The sequence below is a fragment of the Aspergillus caelatus genome, assembly GCF_009193585.1.
Source record: "Aspergillus caelatus strain CBS 763.97 unplaced genomic scaffold BDV27scaffold_30, whole genome shotgun sequence".
NCBI classification, from domain to species: Eukaryota; Fungi; Ascomycota; class Eurotiomycetes; order Eurotiales; family Aspergillaceae; genus Aspergillus; species Aspergillus caelatus.
In genome coordinates this window covers 34,215-56,839 of record NW_022475293.1, presented here as the reverse complement: position 1 = coordinate 56,839, position 22,625 = coordinate 34,215, and the positions used below count along the sequence as shown (strand labels likewise).

Sequence of the window (22,625 nt, the reverse complement as noted above, 5' to 3'; positions counted from 1 at the left end):
CAGCGTGGGCAGAGGGAGAATATGAGAGCAAAGTCAAGTTGCTAAATCTTTACTATCCCTTTTCCTCCAAAGAAAACACAACGTTTATGATCGTCGCAGAGTGTAAGAACAGAGAGTCTGCCACGCGCCGGGCTAAAAGGGGCTTGAACGAACGCTAAAACAGCGGATAAGAGCCAAGTAACAAAGACAGGCAGTCGACTCCACCGTTGCGACAAAGATGAAGATGCCAAGCAAAAGGGAGAAGGTGACGATGATGGATGGAGGGGAGGAAGTCGCGATGTCGCGGTGAAGAGATGAGGTTAAGGTGTGATTGAGGCGAAACGGTGGCACGGGATCACGCTAGCCTGCCTTGGGCATAGTCTACCCATCCGTCATCATCACGTGCGGGAGGGCATAGAAAACAAGCCCAAGCAATACATGAATACCAAGATATCTCCTTTCACTTTGCTGTGATTCAAAAAGTGAAAAAAAAAAAAAATTAGGCATTGACCTGGACCCTGTGGCCTTGCTGGTGTCGATATTCTCCAATATTCGACACCCAACCCGTGTTTCATCTATATCGTGCTGCACCGTCAATCTATCCCTATGGATGTACCTCAGGAGACCGTTGATAAGATCCAGCGTTTCGCAGTGAAACGGGAGAAGGCCGAAGAGAGCTATGATCAACAAATCAGCTCGGCCACTCTCCAGGCGTATAATAAGAGGCTGGATGAGACCCTAAAAAATCTTCAGGACCAAGTTAAACGCCAAGAAGATGATTTGCGCAAGGTATGCAAGCCGAAGAGCGTGCAAATATAGAAACAGAGACGCGATACTGATGCGCGCAACAGCTCCGCTCGGTCAACGCGGTTGATCTTTCTAAGATCGGCGCGGACCCTTGGTCTCGCGTTTCGCAAGTTAGAAGAGCCAAGAAGGCATATGACTCTCTCCTAGGGTCGGAAACAAAGCTCCCAAGCTCTGGGTCTCCTCTGCCATCCTTGCTTGCGGTCGAGGAGATATCTCGGTTGGTCAAGGAGAGCAAGTTATCTGTCACGATGACGGCAGATAAGCTTTCGTCCAACCGCAAGCGCTTAAAAGTTGAAGAGGCAAATCTGCGTGATGCCCAAGCCATCAATGATGGACTGCAAAAACGGATAGCTCGTATCCGTGAACAACAAGCCAAGAAGGAGCAGAAGTCGCCGTCCCAACTAGCGCATGATCTTGTCGATCAACAGCAAGAAAAGAAGGAGGAACTTGACAAGGCGACGGAAGAGCTAAATGTCTCTCTCCACAATTTTATTGATGAAACATTGGCACCCATGCTCGCTGCAGAAGATCTCGGTGGTCCGACTGTGGGAGATGCAATGAGTGTTTCTGATGAAACGTTGGAGAGGGGCTATACAAGTCATGGTAAGCCAAAAAAGCTGAAAGTTTCGGCAGCGAGCCATGATAGCGGCCAGCGTCGAATAGATGAACTCGTCAGGGGTCAAACATCTCAAGGAGACAATCAAGAAGAGACCCGGTCAAACCGACGCCAGAAAGCGGCTGCTGAGATGCATGAGCTGCTCGCCGCGTTACTCGATGCAGGTACCTCCTACATTGACCTTCCCCGAGAGTCTGCCGCCTCCCGATTTCTTGTAAGAGCTAAAGTAGCTCAATTCCACACACGCGACGCTAGACGCTTGAGGTTAATTGATTTCGGGCGTTCGTTGAACGATTGAAAGGCTACTCTCAGTAGTTGCTTTTGATACACGGCCCAGCTTTTACCAAACCCTAGGAATTACCAACCAATGTCTTTGTGGGACACATACAATTTAAGGCTATATACGGTTATAGTTGCAATAAGTCAAGAGAAGAATACAGTCGCATGCGCTTAGTACGAGTAAATATTCATATAATCGCTTCGTCAAGTCCTCATGATACAAAGAGGGTAGTCAGAATTCCAATTCAACGCCGGTGGATGCACCTGATGCAGCAGACCATTAGTGAAATTATGCTCACACGCTCTTCAATATATCAATAAAATCATCGTAAAGAACATGAAACCCGATATATAAAGGTGCTAGATAGGCATCATTCCTATCCGGGACATGGGTTCTTTGGCTTTTGAGCCTTTCCGGGGAGGGCGGCTGTCAGCGCGGTTGGCGGTTTTCTTTCTGGGTCTTGGGGTTTTGTTGCGGGATTTAGATTCGCCAGCGCTCTTTCGACGAGTTCGCCTGGTAGCTTGACGCTTGCGAGGTTTGGAGCTGCTAGCTCCCCCAGGGCCATCAGACGAGTCATCTTCTGGTATTGGGTCGGTGGTGAAGTACCGACTAGAGATGACATTTTTATCCATATCAAGGTCTGAAGCATCATCCAGAATATCACCGTCATCATATTCTTCGCTGTCGCTAGTGAGATTGATGACATTGTGATGGTTGGGGTCTGGAACAACACCGTCGGCGTCATCACGATCCTTTTTCAATTCTGCATAGCGGCGTTGCGTATCTCGTACGAGCTTGAGTATCTGAGCACCATACCGAGTAACCTTGTCCTTATCTATGCCGGGAATTCTGGAAAGCTCGGACAGGTCTGCTCTGACATCAGTATTGCGCCCTATTACTAATGGCTGGTGGTGTTACTCACCTTTGGGGAAAGCTATGACCATCTCCCGCAGCACCCCGTCAGTGAATGGCTGATTGCGAAGGCCTTTCTTAAGAACAAGCTGTTAAGATAAGTGAGCAATGTGTTTCTAATTCAGCAAGATAAAGAGGAAGCCTCACATCCTGGCAGTAATTCTTAGCATAAACCATGAAATCCTCCGCTACAGCTTTATGGAGAGGGTCAAGCCGGTCAAACCTGGAATCCTGAGTAATCGGCGGGCCTGGAGTAAACGGTTTCTCGCGCCTCGGCTTGCCAGCTATCCGAATTCTCTCGAAGCCATCACTGTCTCTATCACTATCGGAGCCTGCTTCGTATTGATAGCGGGCTAAGCGACGTTGGTTCGCCGCTTGAACAGGCGATGACACGTTTGTGGATTGCGGATGGTAATCTTTGCGAGATTCACTCCGAGAGGGTTGAGCTTTTTTGTTTGGTGAAACTCTAACATGAAGCTGTAATTGACGCCGACCACTCTCAAAATCAGTGGCACGACGTCCAAGCTTGATGTACTGCACAGCAAATCTACTGCCGTTGACCACATTTTCTTCAAATAGGGCTCCCTCGCTAAGAAGGTGATAAAAAAGTCTTTCCGCCTCTCCCATTTCTAGCGAAGAACCTTCTCCGTACCCCGGGGCCTGTCTGTGCTGAGGAGACCTAAATTTTTTTGCGCTTCCTCGGAAAATGTTCACGCAGTACGACAATGTTACATTCTCTTTTGACTCCTCGAAGTGTCGAACAACCTTGATTACAGAGGCCGCGTATTGAGAAAAGTCACGGAGCTCGAAAACAGAGTCTGACTTGCAATTATCACAGGAAGCATTGCAGTCCTCTCGACGAAAATACTCATTGAAATATGCAAGAATTTGGACTCTTCGACAGTCGCTTTTGTTTTCACAGAACTGCACAACATTGCGTAGCATTTGTCGCTGTCGGTTCTTCTGTTGCTTACTACCATCGCTGCTGTCAATCATGCGATTGATGGTCATCGTGTCCCTGTAACAGTAATACATATAGCAACCTGAACGCTTTCCGTCTCGGCCAGCTCGGCCAGTTTCTTGATAATAGCCTTCTAAACTCTTGGGGAGGCTGTGGTGGATCACGAAGCGTACGTCCGGTTTATCAATACCCATACCGAAGGCGATCGTCGCCACTATGACATGGCTCCTCCCAGCCTGCCAGCGTTGTTGAACTTCCGCTCGCTCGTCAGGTTTCATACCAGCATGATAATGTTCAGCTTTAATGCGGTAATCGTCCCTAAGACTCTTGGCGACCTTCTGGCATGTATCACGCGAAAGGCAATAAACAATGCCGGATTTGTTGTGATAAGATGATTTGATCGTGTCGGCTATACTAGCCAGAAGCTCGTTACCCTTCTTCTTCTGCCTCACTTCGTATGTCAAGTTTGGTCTGTTAAAGCTCTGGGTAAAGATATCGCAACCGTCCATTTTAAGGTTGTGGATGACGTCTACCTTCACATTCTCTGTGGCAGTAGCTGTCAGGGCCATCATTGGAACACCGGGCAACTGAGCCCTAAGCCCCCCAAGTTCCTTATAATCAGGACGGAAATCATGTCCCCATTGACTCACACAGTGAGCTTCGTCTATCACAATGCGTGCAAGTCGGCGCCTGTTATTTAGCCTTTCCAAGTTACGGATGAGGGTTTGATTCTTGTTAACCATCTCGGGCGTGATATATAACAGCTCGATTTGACCTTCTGCGTCCGAACTCGATAGTGTACTCATTATCCATTGTCGCTCTGTCCTCTGCGTCTCGCCGTTCAACAGATACGCATTGATCTCGAGCTGGCGCAAATGATACACCTGATCTTGCATTAAACTCAACAATGGCGAAATGACTATTGTGACTCCTCTGGTAGTTCCACTTTTGACGATAGAGGGCAGCTGGTAACACAATGACTTCCCTCCACCTGTCGGCATTAGAACAAATGTATCCTTTCCACTCAGAGTGGCGTCGATGGCTTCGAGTTGGTTAAGGCGGAAGCCTCGAAGATGGAAACGATCCTTTAAAACGCTTTTAACATCCTTGGACCACGGGTGATGATGCCATATGCCATTGTGGGTCTGCGACTTCTGTGTAATAGGAGTGCGGGCAACGTTTCCAGAGGTTTCAGCAAACACCTTGCGTGTCTGGAGGCTATTACTCGCTGTTGAAATTGAGTAGCCATCATCAAGGAACCCCGCGGCCTCAAGCATTTCCTCATCATTAGCGTCCAAGTCAAATTCGTCAAACTGTTCGGCCGGAAGCGGAGATCCCATGGTACGAGTAAAAGCATGGTCATCATCACTGATCATTGGCTCATCATAGTCAAATGTTTCAGGCCAAGAGCCGGCGCTTCTGAAAGATGGGTTTGTTGTCCGTGCTGGTATGTCAACTTGAGAGACACGGGAACTCAGCCCAGAGGGAACTCTGGAAGATGCAGCCTCCATAGCTTCGGGATCCTGAGGGTGGGCTGATTTCTTAGGGTTAATGTTTCTAACTGATCGAGGGGGGGATTGCAAACGCTCTGAGCTCTGCCGTGATGGTCCTTTACTTGAAGAAAATGGGGCCGGTAGAAGATCAGCTTGTACAAGCAGACGCTGTATATCAGACTCGATCTGCTCTAGCTGCAATGTGGCTTTTCGGCTTTGTTCGAGCTCCTCCGGCATTGTATTCGGGCTACCACCCTGAGAAATAACTTGCATGAGTGCTTTCTTCAGCTGATCTCTAGTTGATTCACAAGCGTGATAGGCAGCCTTTTTGTTTTTTAGGGATTTAATTGCTTCTATCCGAGCTGTAATACTCTTGTTCTCAGCAATTAATCCAGGCGCCGGCTCACCCTTCATAGCCTGCTCAAAAACGATTTCTGAATTCTTCCTTAGAGTATCCTCAAAACCCGAGATCCGTTGATCCAGAGTCTCAGCGGAAAGAGTTAAGAACTTCGTGACATCGCTGCTCTTTGGCTGGGACCCTGATGATCCGAGAGCACAAGTCAGACCTGAATCACCAGGGTTCGTGAATGTCCTGCTAGGGGACGTATTGGTAACAGATGGACTGGGATCCATTTCTGATGCCAGTGGAGAACGCTGCATTGCATTCTTTGCCACCCTCCCTCTTTTTTTATTATCCCCAGATGCATCTTGAGGAAGAACAGGGTATAATGATTTATCGCTATCTACGACGGGCGCATCATTGTCACGCATCAAATCGTCAAATAGAGTTTCATCGCCGTCTTCGTCGGAATCAGCTATGATCTGGTTCGAGACGCTAGAATGAGAGCGCGAGGCTTCACGAATGGAATTCCTTGTCGGGGAAAATGTAATGTAGGTTTTAGTCGAGCGCGTCAAACCGGACCGGGCAGCATCTGTGGTCTCATCGTTGGGCAAAGGTGAGCGCACCTTGGGTGCATTCTTTCTTGGAGATACTAGATCTGAAATGTACTCCTCGCTTTTGCGTTTCTTGCCTCGCTTCTCTGTAGAGTCTTTTCGATTGGGCGCTTCTTCGTTCCATAGCCGGTGCGGTTCCCCAAGCTCATCTACTGTGCCTGATGAAGTCGTAGTTTTATCCAAATCACCAGTCAAATCAATAGTATCAATATCCGAAGATTCGACGTCAAACTTATGTTTCGTCCGGGATGGCGTCACTGTCGTCTTGATAATACTGTCGAATGACGAAAGCGTATCGCCTTGAGTACCTTTCCGTTAATCATTAGTTGTCCGAAAAGACTTTAGCGAATCAATGACCATACCTTTTATTGCGGGACTCTTCCGTGCCTCCCGCTGTCGCGTTGGCGATTGAGCATGTGTACGACCATTAGGTTTCGAGGGTGACCCATTAACAGCATCTGTAGGACGACTAAATATTCGAGGTTTGTTCGCAGATTGCGGAGCCAATAACAATCGTGCCATGTCTTCGTCCGATTCTACCTCGAATCCTTTGTCCGCATTGTCAACAGAGCTATTCTGTAATGGCTGGGAGTCCCCGATTGCAATTTCCGGAACCTGGTTACCCGTTGCATGCAGTGCTGGAATCGGCCGATTTTGAGTGTGATTCTCTCGAATAGAATTGCGACTGTCGCGTACGGATAGCGATAAAGAGGGGTAAAGCGAAGGGCCCTGTTGCAACAGCCATTTGAGATGAACTTCCAAGTTGTGCCTAGTCATAGGGTCGTATTTTCACTTTCATGATTCTGCTCTTATTCTCCAGCAAGGCATTGGCGATATTCTTCGTCTAAATGTCACTGAATTCCATAGACGGAGAAGACAAAGAGACGCGTCCCGGCGCGTTATCACCTGGGCGGTGAGTCTGCCTTGTATTTTGAGTATAGCCCCGTACCATCCATACATAGCATAGATGAGTACTATGATGCCTGAGATATTTACCTATATTTATACAAGACACCAGCTGCCAGGCATTGGTATAGTTTCAAATCTGTATTTATTCCTTCGGTTGTAGTATTACCTTATAGATTATAGTTTACGAGATATGTAGTCATATTGTAGGGCTTAATATATCAGGTCTTATCGGTCCGTCCAGATTATATATCTCATGGATCCCAACTATCCATCGCTGCTCAATCGCGATTACAATGCACTATTCACCACTCACAGTCAAAAACAACTGGTTTTGTCCATAACCAAGTAACTATTGGTAAGCTATGTAAGGAAGTCGATTTGACATATTGTTATCCATATTGTGCCTGTAGTGGTTTACCTCTATAGTTATTGTGGATTTGATATGGTATTCGTTTTACGCGTAACCAAACGAGGGGAATTAATTTTTTTTCCTGAACCCCGCGCTATAGAATGTTATCAACCCCACGCATTAAGAACGCCGTTAAGTTGGTGGTCTATATACATATAGAGTGTCGCCTTCTAAAATACGTACAGGGGGCATTCTAAACAGACAACTAAGCGATTTCACAACATGGGCAAGAAAAATAAGAAGTCCGCCGAACACAAAGAACGTGTTGCGGCGAAACAGAACAAGAAAGCTGCCCAGAAAGAAAAGAAAACTAAGGGCAAGAAGGGACGGGATGCAGACAGCGATGTAGAAGATGCAGATCTGGATGCTATCCTAGCGCAATACGCTGAAGAGCAGGCTAAATTCCTCAAGGTCACCGAAATTGCTTCGGGACCACCTTCTCCTAGGTCTTCCGCAACTGTGCTAGCATCCCCCTCAAATCGGAATGAATTGTTGGTCTTTGGTGGAGAGTACTTTGATGGCACTCTTGCTACCTTTTTCAACAATCTCTTTGTGTACAACATTGACAAAGGCGAATGGAAAGAGGTCACTAGTCCCAATACTCCCCTCCCTCGGAGTGGACATGCTTGGTGCCGTGGAGGGAATACTGGCGGCGTCTATCTTTTTGGAGGTATGGGACCCGAATTCTTACTTGGTTTCTGAACACCTTACTGACTTTATAAACCATTTAGGCGAGTTCTCATCTCCAAAGCAAGGTACCTTCTATCATTACAATGATTTCTGGTATCTCGACCCATCAACGAAAGAATGGGCCCGTCTTGAGACCAAAGGCAAGGGTCCTCCAGCCAGAAGTGGCCATAGAATGACTTACTACAAGGTTCGCTTAGCAGAAACTATGTTTTCCTCCTGATAATGAGTTTTTTTTGAAGCTGACTTGAGTCAAGAACTACATTATCCTCTTTGGTGGTTTCCAGGACACCTCGCAGCAAACTAAATATCTCCAAGACTTGTGGATTTACGACTGCTCGAAGTATACTTGGTATAATCCTATACTGCCCCCTGCATCACAGAAACCTGACCCTCGCTCTTCTTTCTCTTTCCTTCCTCACGAAGCAGGTGCAGTCCTCCTAGGTGGTTATTCCCGCGTGAAGGCCACCACTAGTGTAGGAGGAAAACACATGAAGGGTGGTGCTCAGCGTATGACTATGAAGCCTATGGTTCACCAGGACACCTGGCTTCTTCGGATCACACCACCTGCCGCCGATGCTCCTGCATCTGCAACCCCCGCAATCCGTTGGGAACGCAGAAAGAAGCCTGCAAATGCCCCGAATCCACCCCGCGCAGGTGCTACTATGGCGTATCACAAGGGTCGAGGCATCATGTTCGGTGGTGTCCATGATGTGGAGCTCAGTGAGGAGGGAATTGACAGTGAATTTTTTAATACATTGTTCGCCTGGAATACCGACCGGAACCGCTTTTTCCCATTGAGTCTCCGACGCCCAAGGGCACAGGGCAAAAAACAGGCAAATCAGATTAAGTCACGAGACCGGACTAAAGCTGATGAGGAAGAGCTGCTACAGAACCTTAGGGCTTTGGAGGCGAAGAAAGGCATTCGGAGTCAGGACGACGACGATGAGATGGAACTCAATACTCCACCAGTTGAAGAGGAATCTGATAAGCCTGAGAAGCCCTCGATTGTTCGCTTCGAAATGCCTCATATGCGGTTCAACGCACAGCTTACCGTACAGGATGACACTCTTTTCATATTCGGTGGTACCTATGAGAAAGGTGATCGAGAGTTTACATTTAATGACATGTACTCTATCGATCTCGTCAAACTTGACGGTGTCAAGGAGATCTTCTATAACGAACCAGAGAACTGGAACCTCCTTAACGAAGAGGAAGAGAGCGACGATGAAATGGACGACGACGACGAAGATGATGACGAGGAGGAGGGAGATGAAGAGGAAGATGCAATGTCACTGGATGCTGCCTCCCCCGCACCTACAGAGACAACGGTGCCATCCGTGACGCAAGAGATGGAGCAGCTCGAGGTAGAGGAGCCAGAGGGAGAGCCATCTGTACAGGATAGTAGGCCTCTTCCCCGACCTTTTGAGAGCTTGCGTGATTTCTTCAACCGTACTTCTGAAGAGTGGCAGAAGATTTTGCTTGAAACGTTTAAAACAAAGGGCTTGGAGCCGGAGAAGAATATCAAGGAACTGCGCAAGGATGCATTCAACATTGCAGAAGAGAAGTGGTGGGATAGCAGAGAAGAAGTCATGGCTCTCGAAGATGAACAGGAGGAGGCTGGAATCGGCGAGGTTGTCAGCCTTGCCGAGAGAGATAATGCTGGCGGTGCTGGCCGGCGTCGGTAATGCTGCGTCTGAAGCTGGTTTGGAAACAAAGAAACATCTATATCCAATAAATATTCACATTAAAGTACACTGTTTCATTAGTTCAGCTGATCTGGGAATTTTCTATATAAGTTGTACTGATGTATCTGTAATCGCCTCGGTTTCCAAACACATACACACATACGCTCAATTGGTTGTACCTCCTTCAACAACGCTCTTTAGCACATTTGCCACAAGTTCAAAATCTTTGTCTTCATCAACTCTCCAATTAGAGATGGCAATTCGACAAGCCGGTCGCCCTTGCCAGGAGGTCCCAGAAACGAACATTTTAGATGTCTCGTTTATCTTGGAGGCGAGGATCTTATTCAACTCATCCTGCTTCGCGCTAAGCAAGACAACCATGAATGTTTGGTCCATTAATTCCTCCTTGGTACTAGCCTCCGGTAAAACGTTATACTCCGACTGATCAAACAACCATCCGGAAATCATCCTGGCCAATCGAATTTGTTTCTGAAGCATAGACTGATACCCAGTCCTGCCATACGCGACAAGTGAAGTGTAGACAGGGAGCGCCCTGAATCGCCTGGAATTCTCTAAACCGATGTTCAATGGTGAGGGAATTGAGGGAGGGTCGTTGCTATTCCCTGTTAGATAGGCCGCATTCGCATTCTGAAACACATTGAAAGCTTCATTAGGATGGCGACAGAGGAAGAAGCCACAATCATACGGTACGTTGAGGAATTTGTGCCCGTCGCCTGCAATACAATCGGCCAGCTCTATGCCTTCAACTCCTTTCTTGATGGTAGCAAACTCTGTGCTATCATCTAGGACGCGATTGAAAATCCCGAACGCACCGTCAACGTGTAACCAGGCACCATACTTGTCGCACAATCTCCGCAGTTCTCGCATCTCATCGATGCTGGTCGTCGCGAAACGTCCAGTGTTGACTTCTCCGCAGGATACTGCGACAATACTTGCCTTGTCGGGCCTTGCTAGTTCAAGCTCAAGCTTTGCCATATTAAAAAGGAGCGGATTGCTTTCTTGGCAGATATTTTTAACATTTGCTCGACCGATTCCTAGAATCCCAGCTGCCTTGACTAGGGATGAATGCGGTAGCGTTGATAAAACCTGAATTCCTGACAACCCGGACGCCTGCATGACTTCATACAAACCATGCTCTCCAACGCTTTGGGTTGGGATTCCTGCCTTGCGTGCAGCGACATTTAATACATATTCCCTCCCACAGGCTAAGCCGAGAATGTTACTCGCCGACCCTCCGGTGGTGAAAATGCCGTTATGCCAGTCAGCTCGCTCCAGGTGCAGAAGGTCGACAAGGAGACCTAAAGCGTTGGATTCAATATCCGTGGCGATAGAGTGGTCGGCAAGATGAACCTGGACATTTTGATCGTACGCAGATACAATGTTATCTGCAAATAAGGCAGCAGGTGTTACCCCTCCGGTGACAAAGCCATAGTAATTGGGACTTATGCTGCTTCCATTGAAAGCTGGGACGATATCGTTCAGGATATGTTGCTTCGCATCTTCAAACCCAACTCCCTCATTCGCAAGACATGACGGTAAACTTGCTCTTGCCCGAGCCAGATGATTGGCACTGGGAAGGATACCGGATCTCCAGGGAGTTTGACTAATTTCCCATAGTTGCTGTTGAAGATTAGCCTGCGTTTCTGCCGTGGCCCTGACGTCTTTTAGCTCCATAGAAATCCTGTTACTCATGACTGCTGTAAGGGAGAACAATAACTCAAGACAAAGATGGTGTTTGTTGAAGGTGCCGACATAGGCTTGCCAACTGTAACGGGGGTATATTATCTTATGCTGAAATTGATATGTTATATATTAATCTATAGTCAAATCCCGTGAGTCACCGCGAGCAAACACCGTGCCGTATTGCCCCCAATTGATATAGTGGTTGGCTTACGGCGGCTTAAACTCAGAAAGGATTCCGTCGGGTGGACTAGACTGTAAGGGACTAGCCAACTGGCTGGTGCGCACAGACGGGTCTGCCTAAGGTAGCATTCAAACGTCTCCACAATTATCCACTACGTATCAACAATCAGTTCTTGTCTTTCAGGGAACATTAATAACAGGTTCTTTGCTACTCCAAGCACAGCCATAACAGTTATAGTTAAGGCACGAACAGCAATGGCTGCCAAACTAGTAGACAAGAAGCTTCACAACGTCCCAGGTGCGTCTCTTGAGGAGTTGTGAGTGTAACATAGAAGCTGATACTGTGGGGAATTAGGGAAGCTCCGTGTAGCAGAACTGCTTTTTGACGTCCCAGTCAACTACAACCGGCCAGATGACGGCACTTTGAGGCTTTTTGCCCGTAGTGTTCGACGCTTGACGACTTCATTTGAGACTCCAAAGGAGGACAAGCAGTTGCCTTGGCTTGTATACCTGCAGGGTGGACCCGGTTATGGATGTCGACCACCTCTGGAAAATGGCTGGATTGGCACCGCCCTTGACAAGGGATACCAGGTGGGTGATACTAATCTCAAAACCAAATTTCTTCCCTCACCGCATAAATGCCCATATGCTCATAGCGCATAGGTTCTGTTCCTAGACCAACGTGGCACTGGCCTCAGCTCCACGATCACTGCAAGTACCCTTGCCTTGAAAGGCAATGCAATCAAGCAGGCGGAGTACCTGAAGAATTTCCGAGCCGATAACATCGTCAAAGACTGTGAAGCTGTTCGGCGATGCCTTACCGTAGATTATCCTGAAGATAAACGTAAATGGAGCATTATCGGCCAGAGTTTCGGTGGTTTCTGCGCTGTGACATATCTTTCTATGTTGTGAGTTGAGCCGCTAAACTAAATTGTGAGTGGTTTAGTTCTAGTACTGATGAGTCTTGACACACCAAAGCCCAGAGGGACTAGCGGAAGCGTTCATTTGTGGCGGATTGCCTCCTCTTGTCAATGACCCTGACTCAGTCTATGCACGGACATACGGTATGCATCCTTAAAATCTTCATTTCCTAACTACCTCAGCTAACCCAATGAAATGAAGAAAAACTGGAGGAGAGAAACAAGGCCTACTACTCCAAGTTTCCTGAGGATGTTGAGCGAGTCAAAAGAATCATACAGTATCTCAAGGAAAACGATGTTTCTGTTCCGTCCGGGAAATTGACGCCGGCGAGATTCCAACAATTGGGTCTTATATTTGGCATGCACGGTAGGGAATCTAATTGGGAACTCCATGGCTGCGATACTGACGTCTATAGGTGGCCTTGATAGTATCCACGGTAATATTTGGTCACGCTTTAGAGTAAGTGAAGCTTTTTGGGCTAACACTTGTTAGAACTTGTCCTGCGCGCCTGGAATGATCTCGAGATCTTTGGCTTCCTGACTCATCCTACACGCACTTCACTCGATGCTGCAGGTGGCTTTGACAGTGCTGTTATCTATGCCATTCTTCACGAAGCTATCTATTGCCAAGGGTGAGAATTCCTTAAGCCCTTGGAGTGTTGATGACCTTACCTTACTAATGATAAACAGGCAAGCATCAAATTGGTCTGCCGATAGACTTCGTTCAGCCAATTCGAACTTCAGCATTGACGCCAATCGACCAGAGATCTGGTTTACAGGCGAAATGGTGAGACTCTTTCGGGAGCTATAGATGATGCCACTTTGACTAATAGGCACGATGTAGATTTACAAGGACATGTTTGATTCGTACGACGAGCTCAACGAGATCAAAGAAACGGCAGACATCCTCGCAACTACAAAGGACTGGCCTCCGCTCTATGACGAGGCCCAGCTGGCGAAGAATGAAGTTCCTGTTTACGCTGCTACGTACATAGATGACATGTACGTGCACTTCAGTCATGCCTCAAATACTGCTGCGAAGATCAAGGGCATCAAACAGTTCATTACGAACACCATGTATCATAATGCTCTCCGAGCTAAGTCGGACGAGGTTATGCAGCAGCTTTTTGCCTTGAGGGACGACACAATTGATTAGTGGGTGGTATTCGTTCACTGTCATGTCGTATAGGCTATTTCTAGAATATAGGTTTTGGGCTGTGATAACGGCGCGTCTATAGTTATAATCCAAAACCTTGGTTCAGTATATCCAGGATAGTTTGTGGCACCTTGAGATATAGACGTCATATATCACAAAATATTGAGCAAGATGAATCTCAGAAGACCTATTTGCATCAGTCAGTCACATCAAACCAAGAATGATAACTACCGCGAGATAACATACCGCACCGCCGATAATGAACAGTCTCTCCTCCTCTTGTTGAACCCACTGGACAATTTTGCTCGCACTGTGAGCGAGGGCATTCCGATTGGCATTTGGACCAGCGACACAGTAGAGTTGGAAAACCGGAGTCACCCATGCGAGTGAGGTTGAGGATTGTGAGACACAATGGTGGACTCGAACGTGAGCGTGCTTGGCATGGATGCTAGCATGCAGGTTATTGTAAGTCGACATTAGTCTGTGAGATCAACGTCAGTCATCTATAATTGGTACCATTAGGAACCCCCGTTAGGGAGCTAACTGTGCCAAACAGACCTCCGACGTCGAGAGACAGATGAGAAATCGGGTTCATAGCAGGACATAGTGAACTGCACGTTTCCTCGCGACTTGTACAAGAAATGATGCAAGACTGTTCCTGGCACAATGTCGGTCGTCTTTGGTCGGCCCTTGTCAATGGCTTCTTTCATGATTTTGAGGCTGCCGTCCTTCTCCAGTTGCTAAGAGTAGTGATGGTCAGAATTATGTGTCACATGATGAAAACTGATAATATTCTCTTACCTCAATAAACGAGTTCCGCATCTCTTGTAACTCGAAAAACCGTTCTTTATCTGTACTGATTAAGATGACCGCAACAGATTCTTCCTTCGTCGCCGTGTCATCCGCAACGTTGCCAGCATCTTCTCTTAGATCAACGAAACTGACATACATGTAGAGATATCCACTGCTATTGAAGCCGGGTAAACAGACAGGAATCCAACTCTCGCCACCTCCAGCCTTAACAGCCTCTGCTTCAAAGACCATGTTAAAAATCAGTTGTAGATCACCAGGATGAAGTGAATGTTTCTTTGGCCGTACAACGCTAACTAACCGACCGCCTGCAACAACCAGACCATAGAGAAGACTGTTGGTTCTGGTTTTAAGAAGAGCGTTGTTGATTGTTTGGCGGTGCGCCTTGCGGATTTTTAGGCATTCCAATGCCGAAAGGAGGGTAGACGGTGAACCTTTCGTAAAGCTGTCTGCCAATGTAGACAATAGAGTCTCTGAGCCTTGTAATGGTCTCTTGAGATCGGTAGAGGGTCGCACCGAGAAAAGATGTGTCAGAGATGGGAGGGTTAAGGTCGATAAGATTTGCATATACAAAGCTTCTAGTTGAAGCTTAAGTTGAGTTTCACTTTCGAGAATCCGACTTATCGCCACTAAGTAGAGCGGTCCTTTAGCTACAATGACGAACTTTGTATCTCCAGCAGTGAAACTATTCAGACGATCCTGCGAATCTTCATAGAACGATATGATGGTCTGAATGACACCGATATACGTGGATATCAGACCACCATCACCATGTCGCGTCCATATTGGCTTTCCAGCAGCAGATAGGATAAGATAATGTTTTCGCTTAGACTTCCAGTTCTCGAGGACTAGTTCTAGTGTCGAGTCGTGGATTAGCAACTCAACAGTTTCGTGGCTTTACGGAAGCTACGCACCCTCGTTCTCTCCTTCGTCTCCAACGTCCCCAACAGGTTCAAACTCTTCTGTAAAATCATCATCTACATCGTCTGCTTGGAACTCCGGGAATTGGAGCAGACCTGTGCTATCATGTTGCATGGGTCCAGACTCTGTCATGACGAAGTCACTGAAGACATTCTCTACCTCACCAACGTCCGTCTGTGGTACAGAGCTTCTGATACTTGCAGAATCAGCTGTATCGCTGCCTCTTGGACTAGCCAGGTGACTAAGACTTGCCTTGGCCCTCAGTGTCCCGGGTAGATTGCGAGCAGGGTGACTTTCTTTCCCACCATCATGGGAAGCAATGTCTGTCAGTGACACTGCCGTAGTAGCTCTGGACTGCAAGACGCTTTGAGTTGACTGCCGAAGAGTCCGAGAAGATGATGCCCCTTCGTCCAACAAACTTAAAGTATTCGGACGCGGGGGTAAAGGTGGCGGTGGCCCTTCGGGGCTGGGGCTGCGTTCTCTGACACTAGATGCTGCCATTGTGGGAGATGATTTTGAGGAGCAGGTAGTTTCATCTTTGCTATCATCATTACCATAAAGGGAGTCCTGTGGTTGTTTTTTATTCTCCGAATCCATGTTGATTGACTTCGGCGCATTGACTGGTATGTATGTTCTACTCCAACCGCCAACAGTACTCTCATGTATATTATACGCAACTGAACAAGGGCGTATAAGACATGCTTGTCAGGGGTGATGTCATAGAAACACCCATCGATAATCGGCGATAGATTGCCTAGTACAGTAGCGACGTGGTCGGCACTTGAAGTGAGGAAACGTTAGTTATGTGGGTTCGGCGGCTTGATTAAATAGTGGACTAAGTGGAGAAAGGCTGATTTAATTGATCTCCCCGTTCGGAGCTTCTAAAAGGCGGACGGTTAAGGCACCAAAAACATGTCCGCCTGGCGCTTGTTGTGGCTTCCGTGTCTTTAAGCAGCAACAACCGCTCCAACTCCGGTCGCATTCTAGTTTAATGCGCGAAATATGAAGAGGCGCGATTTTCCGACGAATACTTTATGATTGAATACTCGACGTGTGCACCATGAGCCTTGATCCGAGCTCGTTTCCGAGATCGAACTCCCCCGCAAGCTCCGATAGCTCTCTTGCGCGATCCCGCTTACGAGGCAAAGAAGGTCTGCGCTCACCCGGCATCCCACGGCTGAAAGCTAGGCTTCGAGGAGGACCTGCAGTCTAATGTCTATGAAATTGTGCAGAACATCTAAAGAAGGATAAAAATTACCGTCGTTATGCGTCGAGCGTCGAGCGAGCCCTCTCTTTATTCGACACGGCGTTGCAGGAATGGGCGGACTATATCTCTTTCCTCAGTCGGCTTCTGAAGGTGGATTAATGTTCCCTGAAAGACAACTACACCTAGGTCGCTAATGATTCTCAACGTTAGGCCCTTCAATCTCACCCTCCTGACCTACCGATCGTCCCGCACAAGGTGCTTGTCTCGAAACGGCTTGCGCAATGCCTAAATCCTTCTTTGCCGTCTGGTGTCCATCAGAAGGCACTTGAAGTATATACATATGTCTTTGGTTTGATTAAGGTTGGTGGTGTTACTTGGGTTATTTCGAGGAGCGTCTGTTAATGCTTCGCTTCACTCTTAGCCAGAAGGACTATCGCACGATCTGCCATTGTATCTGCCCGGTATCGCACCTACCTTAGCATTCGCTTCACTTACCGTCCGCCCTCTATTCTTAAACTTGGTAGAGACATATATTTGTGGCCTGGAGCCATGGGCTATCAGACCCGCCTTGAAGGCGATTATCCTAGCCCTTCTACCTGGACTAGACGAAGAAACCAGCGATGACTTTGACCCAACTCTCCGGCTTATCAATAAATTTCGCGATACAGCTAGTCAGATGGACACACAGAGGCAAGGTGGAGATGCCAACACAAGCGGTCAATACTTTTGGCAATGCCTATTCCTCGCGTCAATCACTAGTCCAAGTAGGCGTTTAGGAGTGCTGGCTTACCTGAATCGCTATCTCCCCAAGCTTGGTGTCACGGATCGAAGACCAAGCAAAAGCAGCAGCAACAGCTCCAACGATATGCCACATGACATGCAGAAGGCAGCAGACTCAGTTGTCCTCCCGGAACCTGGTTTACTTATTCGCTGTTTTGCATCCGGATTAACCGACGAGCAAATCCTTGTCCAGCGAAACTTTCTCGATTTGCTGGTGACGCATCTGCCACTCAGCTCGCCTATTTTGCAATCTCGAATCACGGATGACGACCTCCAAAGGTTACTCATTGCAGCTGTGGGCGTTGTGGCTCGAAGAGATATGAGTTTGAATCGGAGATTATGGGCTTGGCTTCTAAGCCCCGACCCTGCAAATGACCGAACCTCTTTCGAAGCTCGGAACTCGATATCAGAAAACGCAGATGTATCCACCGCCAGTAGTCAAGAACTTTCACAGTCCGAATACTTCCGCCAGTTTGGACTAGAACCACTAGTGAGAGGTCTCCTAGGCATGATCGGACAGAAAACCGTAGTCCCCTCCGAGAAGACAAGGCCCTTCCGGATATCGCTGTCCTTGATGGACCGATGGGAAGTTGGTGGGCACATAGTAACTGCAGTCTTTCTCCCCATTATCCGAAATGTCCAAGGTTTTGAGACAGTAGCCTCCAAACCCCAATTTGACGAGGTCTTCCGCAGTGCTAGCGCCTTTTTTGACGGTGTCGAGAGCGGAGTAATTTTCTCGGAACTACTCAAGTTGATAGATTGGGAACCAGACAGCCTTGTTCGCGACAATGGCCGGGTAATGGACAACCTTAGGCTCGCTCAATTCGTTCTGGAAAATTTCAATGTGCGAGAGGAGGACATGGTTCTGAACCATGTCCCGCTGCTAACCCTCTCCGTCCTTATGAAGATGAATGAGCTCTCTCCAAAGAATCATCCTGAAGCTGCACATGATCAACTACGACTTGTGTCGCATGGGCTATTTAAAGTGATGAGCTCTCTGACGGGCCTGCTTACAGAAAGGGCTTTCTCCAAGAAGTTGGCCTCTGAAAATACAACCAAAAACCATCCGACTGGTGACGTCAATATGCCTGAAGTTCTAGAGAAGATTCATGGTTTCTATACGCAAAGCACCAGCAGCCTTGAGCCCCCTCCATTACCCTTCGCTTCTAAACAACTTGTGGAGCTGATAATCAGCAAAGCCTACGAACTCGTCATATCAGCACTTGCGGGTGATAACGACATCGCATCAATACAGGAGAACGTAAATCTTCTTATTGTACTGTTGAAGAAGCTTCCTAAGTCACGCATACCACGCGACAGACGGCTTTATCTTGCCATCTGCAACCGCGTTAGTGCAAATCATGCCGAGCAATCTACTGCCACTTTCTCGGCTATCTCATCCATTGCCACCGGTGTCACGAATTTATATTCTATCCAAAATCCCGGCTTTTATATCAGCTATGAAGATATTTCTGATCTTATCCCGTCACTTGTTAAACAAGTTTGGCAATATCTCTCACCATTGAGCCCGAAGTTTCATGTGGAGGCAGTCCGCTGCCTGTGGCACTTACATTCAGTGTCATGGTCTGATCACCTTGTTGAGGCATCTATAACATCACTGATGGTCAACTCATCCAACACGTCACGTCAACTCTTGGCGGAGGAACAGATTGGAAGGTACTTCGTATTGTGGAATCACAGCCACCATGGTGCCTATGAACATCCTTCGAAGCACGCACAGGATTCGGAGTTGATTCAGTTTTCTTACCAATCTTCCCTGCTTGAACGTCCACTTTTTATTGTGCTAGACTCGCTCTCCCAAGCCCCTAGCGAAGCCTCTGAGGTGGTCCAGCGTTGGCTCCAAGATCTGCCTTCCATACACAAGTAAGCCCCCTAATTCTTCAAGTAGGCCCTTGTTTTTGATATATTTACTCAATGATGAAACAGGGTCTTCCATATCGTTGTTTCACGACTGGGTAGTCTTTTCACCCAAGCTGATCCCTCTGGGGCAAATCAAACAAGCCTTTCCCTTTCTCCCGATGATTACAAGGAATGTAGCTATCTATTGGAGACGATTCATAACATCATATCAGTCATCCCCCACAATGGGTGGGTTACTTTACTGACCCAGCCGCCAGCTCAAAGTGACCGACACCATGATGCGTCTGCTTCGGAAGGTGAGCTTCGCGACTTCAGTTTAACATGCCTAAACTCACAATACCTGCAGATAACACCGGGTCCCAGACTTTACACTCGATCATATTCCACGCCATTTTAAGAATAGTTAGTGGACCGAAGACTACGGCACAGGCAAGCTTCGACGAGGTTAAGTTGCAACAAACATCCTTACTTGTTATGCGTCAACTCCTGCTAGGCCCAGGAGCGGAAGAGGTGGCTGAGTCTGGAATTGACTCCCTACTTGTTGAACGACTCTCTGCTGTACTGGATGATGGTGGTAGTATTGCTATCCAAGGGGCTCTCATTGACACTCTCCTTGCAGCCCTGAAGGTTCGGTTTGCTCAGGCGTACTTACCACAGCCTCCTCCCAGACCAAAACACCAGAGAGCCAGCTCACGTGAGCGCTTAACAAGTCCCTCTATTCTATCATTTACGAGCGACAAGGCCGAAAAAGCGCCCCCAATCCCTGCCATGCCACAGCCTCCACAGAAGCTCCTAGAATGTATTCTCAAAGGTATCAGCTCTCCGAATTCGAGGGGCACCGTTGAAAGATGGACGATGTTGCTCTGTGAAGTCCTTCCACTATATTCAGGGTCTATATTCCAGATCATCCTGATGCTAGTGGATTGCTTCTGTAAAGAGATACAAATTGCGTACGCAAATCTGCAACTTTCATTCAAGCACACAAAAGGTTGGCCGGAGGATAGGTCCGAACATGCCACTATAGCTCTACTCACCGGTCTTGAAACCTGCATTGCTACTGCCCATGAGCGTCTTCTCGTGGATGAAGCAAATGTCCCTGCCGCTAAGAGCCCAGATCAACCTCAGGGGTTCTTTGGAAATATGGTATCAGGCGTGTTTGCCTCAGACGCCAGCCACGGTCGTTCAACCGCTGCAAATAATAGACTTACTGTCTTACTGTGCTTCCAAGATGCTGTGCGCCTGTGCTTTTCTATCTGGGCTTGGGGAGCCGTGGAAAGAAGTACTCTTCCTCAAGATGCTGAGTCTCTGGCATCCTTCCAATATACATCTTTGCGCATGAGGAACCGCTCCCGTCGGATTCTCGAGCATCTGTTTACAGCGGAGGCCCTTGAATGCCTTGAGACATTAGTAGAGATGTGGACGAAGACAGACAGTAATACCTCGTCTCTGATTTTCAGCCTGCTTCACACTCTAGATGGTTCTCGACCAAAGATTACCATCCCGGCTGTATTTAACGCCATCTATACCAGGACGAACCCTTCCGCTCTAGAACCCAGTCGTAAATCTACTCTATCGTCGACACTTACAGAAAACGAGTTAGCAGGGTTTCTAGTCACCTATGCCAGATCCCTTGATGACGATGTTCTCGACGAGATTTGGACAGACTGTACTACCTTTCTGCGTGATGTTTTGAGCAACCCATTCCCACACAGACAGATACTTCCTCGCTTGGTTGAGTTCGCCGCTATCCTTGGTGCGAAGTTGGAGAACACCAGCTTCGGTGAGGATCGTCGAATGAGGAAGGAACTTGGGGTGCGTGACCTATTAGTTGATGAGGTATTACATGTGCTAACCTTCATAGGATGTACTGCTACGTTTACTCACGGCAATATTTACCAGCAAGCCTATGGGACTGTCACAAGAGTCGGGTTTGCTGGGTCGAGGCTCTTTAGAGCATGATAATCTGTCAGCACCTCATATCGGACCTGATGACATGCTCAGCATCCTTGCTAGTTCTATGCCTGCCTTCACAACTACATTAGGCGACTCGGATCGTATTACTACAGCTATATCAGGCATTTCAACCAATGTAATAGGGCCACTTTTGCGATCGCGGCTTTTCCCAAACAACATCAGCCACAACTTTATGGCTCTCTTGCAACATATCGCAAAGGTTCCGGCTGCCGCGAAGGTCTGGAAGAAAGATATTGCGGAAGCCTTCAATGATCCTAGATTCTTCAGTTCTCACCTCGAACTTGTGAAGGGTGGATGGATGAACCTATTCCGACAATGGGTGCTTGCTGATAAGGATCGATTATCTGAGCTGATGTCTCGGCTTCCACCCCCGAGCACTGCGGGAATAATGTTTGGTGTGGGAGCGTCTGCTGCCCGCCTAGATGCCGATAGGAAGGCACAATTGAACCTCCGTAGGATTACTCTGCTTATCTTGTCCGCGAACAATGACTACTTTATTGGAGAACTACCGGGACTTCTGCAGAAGCTAGAAGATCTCCTAGGGGCTACTAGTTCATCGTCACCGTCATCCACGACTAGAGCGGAGATATTCATGGTTCTTCGGGCTCTTGCACTGAAGAGTTCTACAACTGCGCTGGCTCCATTCTGGCCGTTGATCAATACGGAGCTTCAAGAAGCTATTGCTGCCGTTCCACTTGGATTACAGCAAGAGGTATACAGTCCATATGCATTGTTGCAGGCGTGTAAGCTTCTTGACACGCTACTCCTCCTTGCCCCGGATGACTTTCAGCTACTTGAATGGCTCTATGTCACGGATACGATAGATGCCGTCTATCCACCAGAACGTTGGGAGCCTATGGCCCTTGCAGATGAGATTTCACAGAGCTTAGGAACGCGCTCCGCGGCCGCAGACGGCCCCAGGGAGTCGACCGAACTCGGTCATAGTGTAAAACAGCCGGGTCTAACAGCGGACTGGATCCGTGAGACGGCGAAAGATGAACTCATTGACCGGGTTCTTCGGCCTTGGTTTGAACAACTCAGCATTCATGCTTTCGAAAGCACTTACAGCATGAGCAGTCCGGGCTTGACAACATCTTACGATGATCTGTTGGCGGACTTATTCAACGAGAGTACCATGGCAAATTAAGTCCCTCCTTTTTCTTTGGCTTTCTAGGCGACCATAATGAAGTCTCATGTGTATTATATCCAGATACTGGGTACAGTTTCTTTCATGTTCAAGAGTTAGATAGTGTTGCAACCTGTTGTGCAGCTTTGACCCCTTGCGGCTCTAGTCAGGCGTTTGGGAATAGCCTATTGGATCATATCCCAGGGATCTTTACGGTCGATGAATGAATAGACATATATTCGGAGCATTTTCTTGTTTATAGTAGCGAAGA

At 47.7% G+C, this 22,625-nt stretch overlaps 7 protein-coding genes across 7 annotated transcripts; 4 read left to right on the top strand and 3 right to left on the bottom strand.

The window, feature by feature from the left end:
- The first annotated feature begins 483 nt into the window (after positions 1-483).
- Positions 484-1,855, top strand: BDV27DRAFT_123224 (uncharacterized protein). Its single transcript, XM_032065819.1, has 2 exons — positions 484-768; positions 831-1,855. Exons 1-2 carry the CDS (start codon positions 586-588, stop codon positions 1,698-1,700), a joined length of 1,053 nt encoding a protein of 350 aa, XP_031930903.1. The 5' UTR covers positions 484-585; the 3' UTR covers positions 1,701-1,855.
- Positions 1,856-2,041: 186 nt separating this feature from the next.
- On the bottom strand, positions 2,042-6,779 carry BDV27DRAFT_154575 (RecQ family helicase MusN; the record flags this gene model as incomplete). The annotated part of the gene is made up of 4 exons (XM_032071985.1): positions 2,042-2,550; positions 2,605-2,683; positions 2,742-6,310; positions 6,365-6,779. 4 exons carry the CDS (start codon positions 6,777-6,779, stop codon positions 2,042-2,044), a joined length of 4,572 nt encoding a protein of 1,523 aa, XP_031930902.1.
- Positions 6,780-7,463: 684 nt separating this feature from the next.
- Positions 7,464-9,778, top strand: BDV27DRAFT_62386 (putative Kelch repeats protein). Its single transcript, XM_032077129.1, has 3 exons — positions 7,464-7,990; positions 8,052-8,197; positions 8,265-9,778. The coding sequence occupies exons 1-3, from the start codon at positions 7,543-7,545 to the stop codon at positions 9,693-9,695; spliced, it is 2,025 nt and encodes a 674-aa protein (XP_031930901.1). The 5' UTR covers positions 7,464-7,542; the 3' UTR covers positions 9,696-9,778.
- BDV27DRAFT_123219 (pyridoxal phosphate-dependent decarboxylase family protein) lies at positions 9,760-11,573 on the bottom strand. The gene has a single exon (XM_032065818.1). It carries the CDS (start codon positions 11,406-11,408, stop codon positions 9,861-9,863), a length of 1,548 nt encoding a protein of 515 aa, XP_031930900.1. The 5' UTR covers positions 11,409-11,573; the 3' UTR covers positions 9,760-9,860.
- Positions 11,574-11,834: 261 nt separating this feature from the next.
- Positions 11,835-13,655, top strand: BDV27DRAFT_142461 (proline iminopeptidase; the record flags this gene model as incomplete). The annotated part of the gene is made up of 9 exons (XM_032069958.1): positions 11,835-11,877; positions 11,935-12,170; positions 12,243-12,487; positions 12,558-12,643; positions 12,702-12,866; positions 12,916-12,936; positions 12,993-13,131; positions 13,190-13,286; positions 13,344-13,655. The coding sequence occupies 9 exons, from the start codon at positions 11,835-11,837 to the stop codon at positions 13,653-13,655; spliced, it is 1,344 nt and encodes a 447-aa protein (XP_031930899.1).
- Positions 13,656-13,744: 89 nt separating this feature from the next.
- On the bottom strand, positions 13,745-16,211 carry BDV27DRAFT_62366 (guanine nucleotide exchange factor MON1). The gene is made up of 5 exons (XM_032077128.1): positions 15,380-16,211; positions 14,457-15,313; positions 14,214-14,395; positions 13,902-14,136; positions 13,745-13,842 (listed from the first exon to the last, which is right to left on the bottom strand). Exons 1-5 carry the CDS (start codon positions 15,981-15,983, stop codon positions 13,834-13,836), a joined length of 1,887 nt encoding a protein of 628 aa, XP_031930898.1. The 5' UTR covers positions 15,984-16,211; the 3' UTR covers positions 13,745-13,833.
- A 220-nt stretch (positions 16,212-16,431) lies between these two features.
- On the top strand, positions 16,432-22,565 carry BDV27DRAFT_62351 (cellular morphogenesis regulator DopA). Its single transcript, XM_032077127.1, has 7 exons — positions 16,432-16,537; positions 16,619-16,743; positions 16,804-16,953; positions 17,015-19,257; positions 19,321-19,550; positions 19,601-21,066; positions 21,116-22,565. Exons 1-7 carry the CDS (start codon positions 16,447-16,449, stop codon positions 22,373-22,375), a joined length of 5,565 nt encoding a protein of 1,854 aa, XP_031930897.1. The 5' UTR covers positions 16,432-16,446; the 3' UTR covers positions 22,376-22,565.
- Positions 22,566-22,625: the final 60 nt, after the last annotated feature.